Source organism: Pagrus pagrus, assembly GCF_965226575.1.
Source record: "Pagrus pagrus genome assembly, chromosome: 4".
Taxonomy (NCBI): Eukaryota; Metazoa; Chordata; class Actinopteri; order Spariformes; family Sparidae; genus Pagrus; species Pagrus pagrus.
Genome location: NC_140188.1, coordinates 33,802,170 through 33,819,963, shown reverse-complemented (window position 1 = coordinate 33,819,963; position 17,794 = coordinate 33,802,170). Strand labels below are relative to the sequence as shown.

The 17,794-nt window shown below is 43.0% G+C and overlaps 1 protein-coding gene across 6 annotated transcripts in view; it reads left to right on the top strand.

Moving 5' to 3' along the window:
• The window catches only part of nf1a (neurofibromin 1a), a 224,814-nt gene that overhangs the window by 73,602 nt on the left and 133,418 nt on the right, over window positions 1–17,794 (top strand). For all 6 annotated transcript variants that reach the window (XM_084350867.1, XM_084350866.1, XM_084350865.1 and 3 more), the window contains 10 exons: window positions 780–847; window positions 1,121–1,196; window positions 2,311–2,468; window positions 2,569–2,742; window positions 2,933–3,061; window positions 3,177–3,251; window positions 3,343–3,474; window positions 7,594–7,731; window positions 7,979–8,092; window positions 16,895–16,974. In XM_084350867.1, coding sequence (XP_084206993.1) covers window positions 780–847; window positions 1,121–1,196; window positions 2,311–2,468; window positions 2,569–2,742; window positions 2,933–3,061; window positions 3,177–3,251; window positions 3,343–3,474; window positions 7,594–7,731; window positions 7,979–8,092; window positions 16,895–16,974 — 1,144 coding nt within the window. The remainder of the gene's footprint in view (window positions 1–779; window positions 848–1,120; window positions 1,197–2,310; window positions 2,469–2,568; window positions 2,743–2,932; window positions 3,062–3,176; window positions 3,252–3,342; window positions 3,475–7,593; window positions 7,732–7,978; window positions 8,093–16,894; window positions 16,975–17,794) is intronic.

The following is a 17,794-nucleotide window of genomic DNA, read 5'->3' as shown; positions in this document are numbered from 1 at the left end:
CACAAAATTTTCCTCCCAAATTCTGTCTTATGCCCTTTTTTCAGTTTACAGATAACTTTTCATTTGTTTTAAACCTGTTTCTTTCAATCAAGCGAAATATAATTATCTCTTCAACATTTAAGGGTCATTTTATTTTTCCAATACTAGCTAAAATGATAGATGATAATAGAGTAAAGAAACAACATTTTGATCAGTGATCAATACCGACTGGTGCTCCTTCCAACAATTGGTGATTGGTTATTGGCCACAGAAATCCTGATCCGGAGAATTCTTGAAGTTACACAAGTCTCTTGCCATTATGGATATTGGCTACTTATGCAGTAGCAAATCTGTCAATTCCATAAAGGTATATGAGACACTGCTTGGAAGCAGCAGGATCCCGCTTCTAATAAATAGATAATGTTGTATTGGGTCACTGCATAAATTAATTACGCGCTCCAGCATTTTAGGCAGTATCAAATGTATTTCTGGCACTGGTACATTATGAGGCTCTGAATTTCCTAAAACAAACACACTCCATGGTGGTTTCAGTTATGTATTATAAGTTGTCACACATTTCAAAATTTACTGTCTTATTCTCTGAGAGCTGTTCTAGGGTATCTTTACCTAGGCATTGTTGACTGGGCTGGGTCAAGAACCGGGTCAGTGCTACTTCAAGAGTTCTTAATACAAAGAATTTCTGATCTGTTATGTGTGAAAGCCAGAAATAGTTAAATAGAGGTTTCTGATCTGTGACCAATTCTGTTGTGTTTTCTGTAATCCTGTTTGTTTTCTTCCAGAAACTGTGCTGAAGTTTAGAGCTCTCAAGAAGCCTGCCCAGCTCGCAGTTATCAACAGTTTAGAAAAGGTACCTCTATTGCCTTGTTTCTGTCTTAAACTATTTGAATGGCTTTGACTCAAGTCTAGTAGTGTACAGTGAAAATAACTTCAATGATTATAGGCACTTTACTGCTGAACAGCTGAAATGTCAATAAGTGAGCATTGGTTAACATTTGTTAGCAGAGAAATGCTTGGGTACTGTCAGTTGGCCTGTTCTTAAGTGGATAGATCAGCTGTGAACAGTTTCTCATTACATGTGACATATACTCTTACACTCCCTTATACTGCTCTCTCTCTACAGGCATTTTGGAACTGGGTGGAGAACTACCCAGATGAGTTTACCATGCTCTACCAGCGACCACAGGCAGATATGGCAGGTATGAGTTGATCCAAACCATTCATTCCAACTTTAATTTGACTGGTTTCTTTGAGCAAAGATTGATTCATTTGTCAAATCTCACATTCTACCCATGATTTGATTTTTTTCAACTTTTTCCAAACAATACAAGACTCTACAGATAAGAATGTAAATATAGCCACAAGCGACAATAATCATTTTCATCAAAAAATGACATTTTTGGAGCAGACGACCAGATGCAGATGATTTGAAAACTTAAGATGATGAAAAAAAATTGACTGTAGGCCAAGCTGTTTTTGAGATGACTGCAAATAAGGTTAAAATATTCACCAAAGTTACACATTTAAAGATAATGCTGAGATAAACCAAGATACCAATATAAGCCAGAGCAGTGGACAGGATGAATTATGCTGCATTCAAACAATATGTAGAGGATTCTGTGTAAGTGTGGTCATGTTTGTGCTTTAAAATGTAATTAGGAGAGTAATGATAGCAGTAGTCACAGTTTGTATGTAACCCGGTATCATTCCTCCATAACTGTTATCCCAGCCAGGCACTGGTTCTTCCTGGCCTCACCCAAAGCTGGCACTCCATATAGGGCTGATAATGTAGCTGAACACAGGAATTGTCTTGGCAGTAATGTCATTATAAAATGCAGAATTGAGCTGCCATCTGCTGCTAGTGAAGACAGCAAGGTCAGCAGCGCATGTTATTCATTATCTATGTTGAATTTACTGCTGGTAGTCTAGGCTGATGTTTGTTTTCTTCTGGAAAAAGGTCACGTGATAGAGAGAATTCAGGGAAAGCGTTGTGACTGATAGGACCAACTCAGGAAGCGAATGTGGGTGTCTGTGTGCCTGTCCAGAATACAATGCAATGTCATGGATTTTTTTAACAAAAATTGGGTCACCAGTGTTTGCAAATGTTTAGCATGATTATGGTAATGTTTTTTTGGATGCTCCACAGCCCTGAAGTTGGTGTGTGTGTGTGTGTGTGTGTGTGTGTGTGTGTGTGTGTGTGTGTGTGTGTGTGTGTGTGTGTGTGTGTGTGTGTGTGTGTGTGTGTGTGTGTGTGTGTGTGCGTGTGTGTGCGCGCGCATGCGTGCATGCTTCTGTATATGTGTGTTCGTTCAGAAGCTGCAGAGAAGTTGTTTGACCTGGTAGACAGCTTTGCAGAGAGCGCTAAAAGGAAGGCAGCTGTGTGGCCACTGCAGATCATCCTCCTCATCCTTTGTCCAGAGATCACACATACCATCTCTAAAGACACGGTGGAAGACAGCAAGGCCAACAAGGTGTCGCAAAAGAACACACACACACACACACACACAAACACACCAAGCAGAGACTGACTCCAGTACTCACACCCCCTTTCTTGTCCTGTTGTGTCACCAGAAACTGTTTTTGGACAGTTTGCGGAAAGCTTTAGCTGGCCAAGGAGGCAGCAAGCAGCTGATGGAGAGTGCTGCCATCGCCTGTGTAAAACTGTGTAAAGCTTCTACCTACATCAACTGGGAGGATCACTCAACCATTTTCCTCCTGGTGCAGTCCATCGTCATGGATCTCAAGGTCTGGCATTTGGTCACAGAAGTTAATAGATTAAATCATTTGAAACTGAAAAAAGTTGAAAATCCGACAACTATGATCGTTTTGTTGGTTGGATTAATGCTTTAAAGTGTGTATATAGATGACCATCAGTTATTACTTGAATATATCTCACCAGAAATGTGCTATAGAGTGACCCTCCCTGTCCCACCAGGCTCTGCTCTTCAACCCAGCCAAACCCTTCTGGAGGGGGACAGGCAGCCAGAACGCTGACGTGGAGCTCATGATGGACTGCTTTGTCTCCTGTTTCCGCATCAATCCTCACAACAACCAGCACTTTAAGGTGGTCTGGGGAAAAAAAGTGATATTCATTTGTTTTTTGTAATGATTTCCCTACTTGGAGCATAATACGTATAGCTCTGGCTGATTCTCATGAGTGCTTCTTCTTTGTTCTGAAGGTCTGTTTGGCTTCCTCCTCCCCCTCCACCTTTCACTTCGTCCTGGTCAACTCATTGCACAGAATAATCACCAACGTAAGTCTGCAGAACTTCACACAAGTGACGACAGAATAGCTTTATGCTTCCCTTCACTTGTTATACCTCTTCCTGTGTTGTCTACTTTCAGTCCCATCTGGACTGGTGGCCTAAAATCGATGCAGTGTACTGCTACTCTGGAGAGCTACGCTTTATGTTCTCAGACACCCTAAACCGGGTGATCCAAGGAGTCGGCACCCACGCTCCACTACGCATGACACCGGTGAGAGGACAGCAACATGTTACATTGCTATACTACATTGAACAAATCTTAGTCACTAAGATAATTTACTTAAAATCAGTTTAAGCTCTAAATCTACAAATGCATAGCATTGATCCAAAAAAGTATTCTAGAATTACAAAACTGACTTGTAAATTTACTTTAATCAACATGGCCTCACAATTCGATTCGATTACGATTCAGCTGTCAACGATTAAAATGCAAAACGATTCTCGATGCACCGCGATACATCTCAGTGTATGGCATCCTCAATGATCTGTATTACTGCACATGGCTACTCTTCATCATTTAAATTCCCCTTTTATTCAGAGAATCGTTCCGATAATCACACTACAGTAGTCTACAAAATAAAAGCTGCATCTTTTCAATACATAAACATTACAAAAACAAAACATTCATCCATCTGCAGTGCCTTACATGTTTGATGTAATCTATAATAATATTGTTTTCAAATAGCAGCTTTAAGATGAGGCATTTATTGACTCTGCTGCACACACCTCTGAGTTGGATGGTAAAGTTGACAGCGCCTCCTCAGATCTTGGCTGATTAGCTGGGCTTGCTGTAACAGTTATTATTTATGGCTGCAGACGTAAGCTTCAGGTGAAACTGTGCCCCAGGATGTCCATTTTAAAAAATACTCTGAGTTCTTCTCGGTATCTCACTATGGGGTACGCTCCTCTGCGTAGTCCTCAGAAGCCCAATTTCATTACGCCAGCCACAGTGGCTGACAGTCGTGACAACTGCATCAAGAGGCACGTCCTCTCCCTATAAGAGAGGGTGATGCATCATCGTCAGCTCATTCAAAAACCTCTTCTCGCTTTTCACTCATTGAGCTAACCACTCGATCACCGGGCGCTAATTTTTCCTTGTCGTGTAACAGTACAGCTAACTGTAGCTCACCTGTTAGCGTTTTGCCGAACAGTAACACCACAAGCCTTGGTACCCAGGACCTTCTGCTGACAACAGTGGCGCCTTGAACGGAGGGTGAAGTCTCCGCCATGCCAGGTGTGAGCTGGGGTGACAATCCCCTGCCAGATGGAATCGATGTTTGTCTGCCAGCTGAAAATTCCGGCTCACTGTTGGACAATGACAAGGAGTCTGATGACTCAGATGCTTCGTCTGACATTCTCCTCTCCGAAGGGGAGGACGATGATGATTCTGCCTTTCCATCAGTCTAGGTAGCTCAGCCAACGGCACTGGCTGCGGGGGGAGAGGCTGACAGGGCCCTTCCCTCGCTTAGCGGAGGCATGGATTTGCATGAGGTACGCAGAAGGGCAGCTGAAAAGCTAGATATACCATGGCTGAAGGTGCAGGCTGAAACCTCAGTGTCCCGCTTTGAGGGAAAGAGGCTGCCAAAAGCAAAATGGGCAGCCAGCAGCTCCTACCCATCTTCCCTGAATGTTTGGAGGAGATCATGTCCTGTTGGCAGAATCCCTTTTCTGCTGCTAACCCTGTCAGCCTTTGACTGTGTGGACACAAAGGAAAAATCCATTTACCACATGCCCCCAGTTTAGCCCCTGGTAGCCTCTGACCTACACCCGAAGCAGAGACTGACTATGTCTGCCTCTGGCTCCACCCTGCCCGCCAAGACTGACTGGCATATCAGGCTGATTTCAGGAGCAGATAACTGCGTTGCCAGCGACTGAGTTGTGGGAATAAATATGTGTCATCACTGACCACTGCCTCCAGCTCACCAAGGGCTCTATTCACCATGATAAACCAGGAACGGGCACGATGGCTCAACCTTTCAGATCTATCTGACAAGCAGTAGCGTGACATCCTGGATGAGGGCGTGGACCTGAACGGGCTGTTCGGCCCTGCTGTTGCAACCATGCAAAAGTGGTGTGAGGAGAAGAAGACGGAGGGAGCAGAAGAGAGACTTCACCAGCGGTAGCTGTTCACATGCTCTCATGTATCCCAAAAAATCAATAAAGTTGTCCCCAGTGCAATCAAGCATGTTGCCAAGTACGCTAATGCATACAAAAAATGCACAAAATAATCACTGTTGAAAAAAAATATGAAAATAAGTCCCTCTGCGTCACTACCGTGAAACCACCCTTCCAGTGTGACGGGCCACATAAGCACTTCACCAGTGTAGGCCTCCCACACTGTGACCCCAGTGGTGTGGTGACTGGTTCACTTCAGTCAACCTGAAGGACGCATATCACATACCAATATATGCTCCTCACAGAAAGTGGAGCACACAAAGTTGCTCCTGCTACACCTGGAGAGCTACGGGTTCAGAGTGATTCAGGAAAAGAGTATTCTGACTCACAATCTGAAAATCTCTTTTTTTTGCTCTGACCCTTGACTCGGTGTCCCTCAGAACCCACCTGTCAGCAGAGAGAGTTCCACAGGGTAAAGTTGTTACCCTTCAGAACATGCCAACGGCTGCTGGGACTGATGGCATCAGCTATAGTTGTCATCCCCTTAGGCCGTCTATACCGGAGGGGCTTTCAACGTTGGGTTGCATCCCTCGGCCTGGATCACTCACGTAAGGGTCTTGGTGAATTGTGTGGTAGCACTTCATCAGTGGAAGTTCCCCGGATTTCTGACACAGAGGATTTCAATGAGACCCGTCCTAGCCAGGAAGGTGGTCACGATGGACAGGGCAGGATTGTGAACGGGGAATGGGGTCCTCACCTTTGTTTCACCCACATAAATTGCCTGGAACTACTGGCAGTATCCCTAGCACTGAGGCACTTTCTTCCCTTCATAAGAGGTCACCATGCACTCATACAGTCAGACAAATACGTCTGTCATGGCATACATCAACCATCAGGGTGGACTTCTGTCCCCTTGGTTGCACACACTGGCTCACAGACTGATTTTGTGGAGCAGTGCGCACGTCCTGTCACTGAGAGCCACTCACATCCCGGGAGTACGGACCTGTGGAGCAGACTTGCTTTCCAGAGGCAATGCTCTTAATGGGGAATGGAAACTCCATCCACCCCACTGTGGATCTGTACGCCTCGAGTGAGAACGCTCATGCCCCATGTTCTTTTCCCTGAGAGACCTGGATGCATCATTGGGGATAGACGGGAAGGGCAAAGCCTTCTCCACAGTTAAGGTTTACTTGGCTGCCATTGCAGTGTGCCAGCTTGCTCCATCGTGGGATTTGTCAACTGTTTTGGATGCACTGTCTCACCCCCCCCCCCCTGAGCCTTTAGAACAGGTGGATCTAAAAGTGCTCTCACCTTAGACTGCTCTTTTGCTGGCACAGGCATCTGCATAGCAGGTCAGTGATGTTCATGCATTTTCTGTACACCCTGACTGTCTTCAGTTTACCACAGGGGACACTCGGTGCGCTGCTACGGCCTGATCCGGGCTTTGTACCAAGGAACCCTTGTCTAGTGTGTCTTCCCCTTGACCTAGCAGCTTTTTCCCTACTTCCCAATGGGCTTCAGGCCCCTGCTGGTCTGCGGAGCCAAACATATGTTTGGCGGCCAGTTGGGCTTCACCTCACACCTTTGCAAGTTTTTATGCACTGGATGTCACTACGCTCCTTGGGTGGGCTCCTTTGTGGGTCGCCTAATGATTGGCAGTCTGGCAATAAGTGAGTCAGTATATCCCCATAGTGAGATACCGAGCGAATGTTTGAAAGAGAACCTTAGGTTAAAAAGTAACCCCAGTTCTCTGATAACATGAGTGAGGTATCTCACCAGACTGCCCTCCTTGCGTGAAGTGAGGAAGAGGTGTGCTTATTTTGAATGTGCTGATGATGATGCATCATCAACTCATGTCTGTGCAGGACACCTGAGAGAAAGATGTTTTTATAAGTCTGTTCAGCTCCCAGTAATTTTGTAGCTACTAATCTCTGTGGTTTGGAATTTACTTTCCTGCATCCCTGTTTGTGCTTTCAGACATCTATGATATTTTTCTGTTACATCATGTTTGCTCCTAAATTAAATTAGTACAAATGTTAACATAATTAAATTCTACTCAGAAGTTCATTTCACTGAATTCATTCAGACTGTATAATTAACAGCTGGAATTCATCCTGTCCCAGTGAACATATTCTTTGGATGCTACAATGTAGTTTGAAAGGTATGTGCCTGAATCTAATGTGAATCTTCTTTGTTGTCTGTTGCCCTCCCACAGAGTTTGACATTCAAAGGGAAGATGACCACCAGCCTTAAATTCAAAGAGAAAGTCACAGAACTTGACACTCGAAGTTACAAGTGCCTCCTTCTTGCTCTGGTCAAACTCATCCACGCTGACCCCAAACTCATGTTGCATGTGAGTCTGCCACCAAATTCATTTCAAAACGACTCATACAATTATACGCAGATATACCCAGAAACATTTCTTCACAGAACTTTTCTTGCATGCAGGTTTTTATCCACCCATACATACTAACAAACATTTTGGTTCTACTTTTTTCACCTCATTGTCATTCAATTCACCTGTATTTATGACTGAGATGACAAATGCGTTTTTGAAATTGCTCCTAATCGTTTGTGTCTGTTTGTATGTTGTTTGTTAGAACCCAGTGAAGCAAGCTCCAGAGATGCAGAGCAGCACAGCAGAGCTCATCACTGGCCTAGTGCAGCTAGTGCCTCTAACCAACACCACCCAGCTGTCACAAGAAGCCATGGAGGTCAGCGTAAACCCACTCATTCACGCAATGCATGACTAATTCCTCTTATTTTCATGACTGAGGACAAGAGTACAATTTGTAAAATTCTGACTTGGAAGGAGTGTTTTCTTGTTTTTCAGTTACAGTTTCTCAATAAACATTCAAGGAGTAGTTTGTAAGATATGGCCAGAATTTAAGTTAAATCATTCGAATAATGAACTAACATGAGCTATTTTACACATATTTCCCTTACAAAACAGAAAAATACAACTATCTGAACTAAGAATAGCTGCAAACACAATTAATTCAAACATGACAAGAAATAAAAATGTTGTCTTTCCACAATAACCTCTTGTTGGTTTAAAATAAATCCTCAGTTCAGCAAGTAAGATATATTATATATATTATATTATATATAAAGTATTTCTGATAAAAATATCCCAGCTCTACACGCCATTTTCACCTGCTGCTGATGTCCAACTCTCTCTCTCACCTCTGCTACTTCATGCCTCTCCTGTGCCCACCTGCTGTGTCTTCTAATCTCAGTCATAGTCTGGTGATCCAAGCTCCCTGGGCCAGGCACACTGGCGCAACTGGCTCTGTGGCTAACTGAGCCATGAGCTTGCAATATAACTAACAGCCAAGGATAGCTAGAAAAGAGCAGCAGTTGTCGGTTAACTTGGTGATATGTTGCCACCTATAGTTTTGGAGCAACCTTCAAATTCTGACCATATCTTATAAATTACACATTTAAGGGCATTAAGAATATACTGAATGTGTACAATTTGTACATTAAAGTTGAACCCCAGAAACATGTTTTTTCACTTTCATTAAGTCAGTGGGCTCAGAAGAGACGGATAAGACAAAGAAAAGGAGCGCCCCTGTAGCTCAGTTGGTAGAGCGCACGTCCCATGTACAGCGACTTGGTCCTCGCTGCAGCAGCCCAGGGTGTGAGTACGACCTGTGGCCCTTTGCTGCTGGCCGTCCACCCTCTCTCTCATCCCATTTCCTGTCATCTCTTAGCTGTCCTACTGAAATAAAGCCATAAAAAGGCCAAAATAAATTTTTTTAAAAATGAATGGAAGCAACAGAGGTGGAGATGAGGGTTGGGCAACTGGATGAATATATCGTCTGTCGGCCATAGGCTCAACCCATCGCTGGTTGGTTTGTTGGAGCCGTCTATTTTTGACATTTTATTTTGCTAAATTAATGGTGCGCCTCCTTGAAAATCACTCAGTAAATCGTTAACATGGAAGCGCCAAAAATAGGAATGGGCAAAATCTGTGGAATGGGTAAAATCTTTGGTTTTCTGTGATTGGAAAGGAGTCGAGGAGGAACAGAACTGGCCAGCGCAAAGAAATGCTGGCAGACCCTCAGGGGAGCGAGGCTCTATGTGCAGTTGCCTGAGCATGTTGATGAGCGGTGAGGCTCTGCCACTTGCGCTGAAGAGTTGGGAATAAATTTAACCCATATGTGAGTTCAAAAACTGCTAGAAAAATGCAACTTGCAGAATTTCGTATCCATATTTTTCAGGCACAAATCCGCTTCATCCCTGTGCTCCTTAGCGCTTGTCTGGTGAGAGAAAAAACACTTTAGCCTACAAAATTATACACTGAATCTCTGTGTATAAACAACGGTGACTAAACCAAACTGTTGCATAAACCTACAAGTTTATATTTAAGCTGTCTAGGCAAAATAGCTTATGGCTCAAAAAGACCTCAAGGAGATTTATTTTGACATATTAAAAAGTGTAGTCTTAAAGTTTGGGCTGTAATGTATGAGTGAAAAGTGTATTTCCAAATGCTCATTCAAATTGGGAGCGTTTGAGTCCTTTGCCGGTACCATACATTTGCAGAGATGGCAAATTGCTTCGGCTAGGTCCTTTGGCTTGTCGGTCGCATCTGGTTTAAATAGAAAAATAAATTAAATTAAAACTGCAAGCAGTGTGGAACGGGCCCTCGACCCACGTACGTCGGGCCGTCGCGCCGTCGGAGGGCGCACGACTAGATGTGTGCTCGCCCATTGCCTGTGGAAAAGTTCCTCACTAAATGGAATCCGTGTCACTGAAAACACAACAGTGACATTTAAGTGAGTTCCTGTGTCCAGTGGGTGGCACTATGGATATGACGCAGTATTGATGCATAGTCATATTCAGGATGAAACCCTCTACATGTGTGACGAATTTGGCGTAGATGTGAAATTGTATGGTGTAAAAATGAAAATGACCGCACGCAATCCAAGATGGCCAACTTCTTGTTGGGGCAAGAAATTCTAGAAAAGTAATTCCTGTCTAAATCGATGAGATCTATGATTCCTGCAAATTTCATGAAGATCGGAGAAAGTTGTTGTTCACCTGACCCGGCGTTAGGGGGCGCTATAGATATGAGACAGTATTGATGCATAGACGTATTCAGGGTGAACCCCTCTACATGTGTGAGCAATTTGGTGTAGATGGAAAATTGTATGTTGAAGTTATAGGGACTTCCTGCTTTATGGCAAAGGATCGAAATTGACCGCACTGCCACGCCCACCAGGTACAATGGAGGCGAAAGCTTTTGATAACTTTTCATCTTCAAGGTCTGAAGATGATCCTGAGTGAATGTGAAGTCTGTGGTGTTAAATCTGTAGGACGAGTTTGTTAAAGTACGAGGCGGGAAATGGGTCAAAACGGCTGCGAAATCTCAACTTCGAATCAAAATGGCGGACTTCCTGTTCGACTGAGGGTATGGGTGTTGATTCTTGTTTTGTGCGTCTGGCCATGATACATATGCATACCGAATTTCATTCATGTAGGAGGCGGGGCTTCAAGCTTAAGCGCCCTTTTCAATCCTTGTGTGTGGCTGTGGTGCCATCTTTGCACTTAAAAGGCCCAGACCCATATCAGATATCAATGTTCGTGACTGGTGATGGATCTGCCAAGTTTGGGGTTTGTAGGAGTTTGTCTGTACGTACTAGGGCATTAGTGACTTCAGATTTTTTCAAGTCGACTTATCCGTCAATAAAGTCGAAGTCGAGTCGACACGTCGTTTGATGACGTCATCACATTGACATAGCGGAGGAACACCTCCATACATGGGATGTGTGTCTGGCCCACAGCCGGAGAGTTTTAAAACCAGGAAACAGCTGATCACAGCAATCAGTCCATCACTTCATCCGCGGACGTCAAGATGAGCAACTGGAAAGCCGCTGAGATCCGGGAGATGCTAGCGTATCCTCGGTCTCTGTAGCTGACAGATGGCGGACACAACCAAACAGCTAGTAGCTGCTGTCAGCTTGTTGTGTAGCGGCAAGCTACGAACGGTCGCTACTTTCAAATTAAAACCCCCCCGCTAAGAACCCAGTTCTAAAATCCAATGGGATGCAATGTAAAGTAGGGATGTGCACGGTTACTCGGATACTCGGGTACCCGAGTAGACAATCTGCTAATCAGTTACGAATTATTAACCGGTTAACCTAGGATTATTTCATTGTCGGCGATGCCGGGTGTATAGTCGCTCTGTTTCTCGTCTATTTCAGCCTTTACACCGACCCCACCGGTGTGTTTGTAACGTTAGCTTACCCAGAAGCAGAGCAGTCAAGCCTGTCCAATAGGGACCCGTGTGCTGTCACATGACGGGCTAAAATCCAATGGGAAAACATGATCTGCCAAAGATCGTTTATTTACATCAAGATGGTTGCTCTGTTGCCGTGTGTGATCACTACTATCAGGAAATCTCCCGTAAATCCTAATAAATAATGCGTAAATTAACATGTATGCAATATTTCGGGGTCCGCCTGCTATTCCGACATCCCGCTATTCCGACATGTCTCTCTTTAGACATGCCGCATATTCCGACAAGTCTCCGACAATGGCAAAAAACAATGTCGAAATAGTGGGACGCTTGAAAAATAACTTGAATGCCGCTATTCCGACAATTACAGGTCACTGTCTAAATAGCGGCATGTCGGAATAGCAGCATGTAACCGAGTTTGGAACCTTAAACTGGCTTACATCCACTCAACGAGTTCGATGCGAAACCACTTAAGGTTCAAGAAACACGAAAGCATAAGCACCGCTAATTACTGAAAAAATAAAAAAAAATCCTGGGGTATAAATGCGCTCCGTCCAGAGGGGAAACTTTTTTTTTTCCCAGTCATAAACTCATATGTGCATCTTAAACTCCATCCTACTCTTATTAACCACCTGATATTTTGTCTGACGACGCTGTGTGTCAGGAATGCGCTGTCTGATGGACAGAGCACATTTATGAGTCATGTATTTTATTATTCGGTTACTCGATTAGGACCAGGTTCGGGTACTCGGTTAGAAAATTACTCGAAATGCCCATCCCTAATGTAAAGCTCTTATTTTGAAGACAAATTCGTTGTCACTGTTCACTGCCCCAAAAAAAAAAAAAAAACACGACTTGTCGACCACTCTCAGGGGTCGTCGACTTGCATCACTGACGTCGACAAATCGGCTTTTCTGTTAATGCCCTAGTACGTACCAAATGGGAAAAGCCATTAGGAGGCACTACTGAGCTGTTGTGCCGCACCTGAGGGCAGTTGTGGCATCAAATTAAAGTACACCTGAGTTTGAACCTACTTGTCAAATTTGGTGAGTCTGCGAACATCCTTTAGTCCTCTAAACAGTGTCGGAAAAATGAAAATCGCCGCATGCCATTCAAGATGGCTGACTTCCTGTTGCGGCATAAATTCCAATAAAACTAATTTGTGACTAAATCGATGAGATCTATGAGTCCTGTGAATTTCATGACGATCAAAAATGATTTGCGCACACATTTTTTTGATGTTAGGTGGCACTGTGGAGTCCCCTGGCCACACCCACCCCAAATCATGTGAAATTATCAAATTTTTCACCAGTTGTGACATATGTTCCAAGTTTGGTGAGTTTTGGGGTATGTTCAGGTCGCTAAATATGTGATCGTTTGAGAGGAAAAAAATAATCCTTACAGATACAGATTAGTGGTGGGCAATATGGGCAAAAAATAATATCTCGATATTTTTGGGGATTTTGGCGATAACGATAATCAGTCAATATCCTTTAAAATTCAAGAATAATTGCGTCCAGACCAATCCACTGAAAACAACTGAAAATGCTGTAGTTCATATTCAAGGCCTATAGGTGGCGCTTGAAATTCGCCAAAAACGGAGAAGAAGAGACAGAGCATTCACAAAAAGCTTGCGCGCTGTAAACAAAAAGACAGTAGACGGAGAAACCGAACACAACAAGAGGAAGACGAAAATGGCTAGTGCAAGGAAACCAGATTTGTTTGTGTGGACCGATAATGAGGTCGAACTGCTGCTGCGACTCACACTTGACTACAAGGCAAGTAAGTTGCAAGAAACACGAACACAAGCATGTAGTCTGCCATTGTTGTTGTTGTTGTTGTTGTTATGAGACGTCGCAGGGTTCAGAGGTCGAAGGCAAGAGGTCGAGGGGTGGGGCAAATCCTGCCATGCTGTAGAGAGCGTTGCTGCACCGTGTATTAAGTGGATGTGAGGATTTTCTGTGTGCTTTTCAATATTTTTGGCGAAGTAATTTAAATACTCGATAATGGAAATTTGCACATCGTCAAAACAACAATGACGATATTATCGCAAATTATATATATCGCCCAACCCTAATACAGATGCGCTGACAAGCGCTCGGGCCCTAATAAAAAAAAACAAAAAAACTGGTGATTTTGGTGAGAATTCCCCACCCACCACATGTGCTGGCGCAGACCTGCGCATATATAATGGAAATCGTCAATTGATGGGCTGATGGTGGTTGGGTGGAAAATTTTATTGTATCGCCCAACCCTAGTGTAGATGTCCTGACTTCTCTTTCACTTTCTGCAGATTTTTCAATTTGAATCAAGAATTGGAGGGATTTTGCCCTTTTAAAATGCCGAAATGCTTTTAATTTGCAACATCTGGTCAGGAAGTTTTGATTTGCATTTATTGTTTTGTGTCATTGAGCTCAACAGGAATTAAAAAAAATAAAGAATTGGAGGCAACTTAAAATTAGAAGAATTGAAAGTGTTCTTTGCAGAGTGGTGTGGTGATTCTGTTGTTTTTGTACTCATGCAATTAGAGCTGTGGTAATGCACCCTACATTATGATGAATCTATCAAGACTACAGGTAGATATTGAGCATACAGCAAATCAAAACTAGAGCTGATCAGAAAACAGTAAGGCTTAACAAAATATGTTGAAATATACTGCTCCATCTGTATAAAATGGAAAACTGCAAACTTCTCGTTGGACTGAGGGTATGGGTCCAAGAGGCTTTTTTGTGCGTCTGGTCATGATACTTATGCATACCGAATTTTGTTCATGTATGTGCATGTAGGAGGCGGGGCTTCAAGTTTGAAATATTCCAGGGGGCGCTATGGAGACATTTTTTAACTTAAAACGCCCAGACCCATTTCAGATATCAATGGGCGTGACTTGTGATGCGTGCGCAGAAATTTGGTGTCCCTTAGGTGTTTGTCTGTACGGCAGAATAGGAGAAGCCATAAGGGGGTCTCGAAATTGACCGCACCGCCACGTCCACCAGGTATATCGGAGACGAAAGCTTTTCACAAGGTGTCATCATCAAGGTCTGAGGATGATACTTAGTGATTGTGAAGTCTGTGGCGTTAAATCTGTCGAACTAGTTAAATAAAGTACGAGGCATAAAAATGACGTGCCGTGCATGAGGGCAGTTGTGGTATCGAATTAACGTACTCATGGGTTAAGCTTTTGACAAGGTGTCATCATCGAGGTGTGAAGATGATATTTAGTGACTGTGAAGTCCGTGGCATGAAATCTGTAGGACAAGTTAAATAAAGTATGAGACATAGACATAGACATGAAAAAAACAAAATGGGAAAAGCCATTAGGGGGGCGTTAGGGGGCGCTACTGAGCTGTCGTGCCGCGCATGAGGGCAGTTGTGGTATCCAATTAACGTACTCATGGGTTAGAAGCTACGGGCCAAATTTGGTGAGACTGTGATTATCCTAAAGTCCCGAAAACAGTATCGGAAAATTGAAAATTGCTGCACGCCGTTCACCTTGAATGGCGGCAAAAATTCAGACAAAAATAATTCCTGGCCCCTTGAGACCCATGACTCCTGTAAATTTCATGAAGATCCAAGAATTTTTTGGCAGCCTGACCTAACGTTAGGTGGCGCTATAGAGTCCCCTGGCCACACCCACCCCCAATCATGTTGAATTATCAAATTTTTCACCACATGTATGTTCCAAGTTTGGTTAGTTTTGGGGTATGTTCAGGCCGCCAAATATGCAATCTCGTGGGCATATTAAAAAGAATAATAATCCTTACAGATACAATAGGGCCTTCGCAGGTTTCCTGCCCGGGCCCTAATAATTAGAATCCTTACAGATACAATAGGGCCTTCACAGGTTTCCTGCTTGGGCCCTAATAAGAATCCTTACAGATACAATAGGGCCTTCGCAGGTTTCCTGCTCGGGCCCTAATAATCCTTACAGATACAATAGGGCCTTCGCACTGTCAGTGCTCAGGCCCTATTTAAAGGTGTGTCTCTAGTATGAATAAAGATCAGTGAAGGCCTGGTTCTCTTTGCAGGTGTGGTAATTAACTGCATAATCTATGTATTGGAGACACAACAAAGATAAAGTCTCACAAGCCTTGTTCCAACTGCCAGCCTTAATCAGTTTTTTCTGCATCTCCAGATTGATTTAAGGAAGTTTGGATAGTACACCACATGTAATGCGATTTTTGCAAATTGGATCCAAACACACATTCGGAGATAGTTTGAAATGCAATTCAAATCAGACTACTACAAATGTGTCTCAGTCCAAACGCTCATATCTGATTTCCAAGTGCCTTTTGTGTTACTCGCAACGTGACACTCTGCAACAGTGTCAAATCCAGACTGATAGAAGTGCATCAGAGCAGCTGAATTTAAATGAGCCTGCTGATCAATGGGTCTTTACAGTGAATCATGGCCAAAGAGAAAGAGGTAGAATTAACTCTTCTAAGCCACGGACACTCTTGTCTTTGTGGTTCGTTCAAGTGCAGCTTTTTGGCCGAGACACAGAAGACGCTACGCAGCAGTCAGCCTCTGTCGCAGCTAGTTCTTTGCTGTCAGTTTGCTGTTTCAGGGCCTTTAAAACACAGTTGTGGGTTATCAGGTATAAACAGTCCCATCAAATTCGAAACTACTACATGATATGGAACTTCTTGCTATAACTATTTTATTATCATGTGGTCTGACTGGTCTTACTCACACAAAAGGTGATACTGAAGTAGCGTTATCTCATGCTATAGACTAGAGAGTCCAGACATCAAATGTATAGGTGCCCTTTTCTCTGACCACCAATGTCTTATGTTTAATATTATGTTACCTTTTGTTGCTTGTTGCCCTGTCCCCAGAATTTTTAATGGTGTTAAGCCTGTGCCCATGGCGTCACCTGAGTCACAGGGTATAGAAAACAGGTGATGGTGAGACAGTGCCAATGGAATATGGAACGGAATTTGAGTTGGTTTATATCTCTTACACTTAAAAGGTGCTTATTGTATAGTTATCACAAATAAGTATCGCTGTCTTTAATGTGGCCATATGCCTCTTTGAGGCCCCGTTTTGTGCATACGCAATATTTATAAATGAGACCCCTGATCACTTGCAAGTAACAGTGTGGACAGGTCTGTCTTAAATATCTGATTAAAGAGACATTTCGCTATTGTGCATTAATTTTACTGTAAAGTCTCCACTCAGCACAAACCATTGTTTTGTCTCCTCCTCCTGGTTCTTTCTCTTCCTCCTCTCTCTTTGCTTGTCTTCTGCCGTCTCCTTCCCTGTCTCCTTCCAGGCTCTGTTAGTTCTGCACCAGCCAGAGACCATAGACCTGTGGAATCCTGACGCTCCCATAGAGACGTTCTGGGACATCAGGTACTCAACAATCTTTTCATATTTCCTTTAAGAAATGCCTTGCTTTAGCCCACAGTCATAGCCATGGAGCCACAGTTGTCTGCTGTGACTCAACAATCATGTTCTGGTTAGGGTGGCACAGTAGCTTTGCAGCGTCTGTAGATCACTTTGCATTTTTATGCCTTCACACTGGCAGTGGCTGTGGCTGGAGGTTTTATGTTCTCAGGTTGTCAGTCTGTCCATCCTAACATCCCATTTTTGTGAAAATGATATCTTAAATCTAATTGCGATTTTTCTGACCGATATTGCGATTTTCTTTTTTTTATAGTCAAGCTTTAGTTCAATATTCGCTGTGTAATAGATTTAAAACGTGATGGAGCATTACCACATTGATATACCATCAAAATATTAACTGATCTAATGAAAAAAAGAGAACTTAAAGATATGAATTGCTGCCAACAAGGGCCACGTAGTAGGGAGTAGGGATAGGAAAATATTTTAACAGTACTACTACTTTTTGTGACCTCTTTAAGAGAAAAAAAATAACAATTTAAGAACAGAATGAACAATTGCTTTACTTTCTTGTGCTCTATATATAGACATTCTTGAATACTGAGCCAGCACTATTTTGAACAATTAACTATAAGGGTATAATGTGATAATAAATCACATAAAGTTATTTATGATTTTTTAACAGCCATTTTTAAAAATTCACTGTTAGACTCTATAATGTTGTGATTAAAGAAATGTAAAACAAATGAAGTTATTACTCACAACAATTTGATGGAATGTGTAACCATTGAAATCATTGTTGAAAGATCCAAAAACATATTAATTAGCT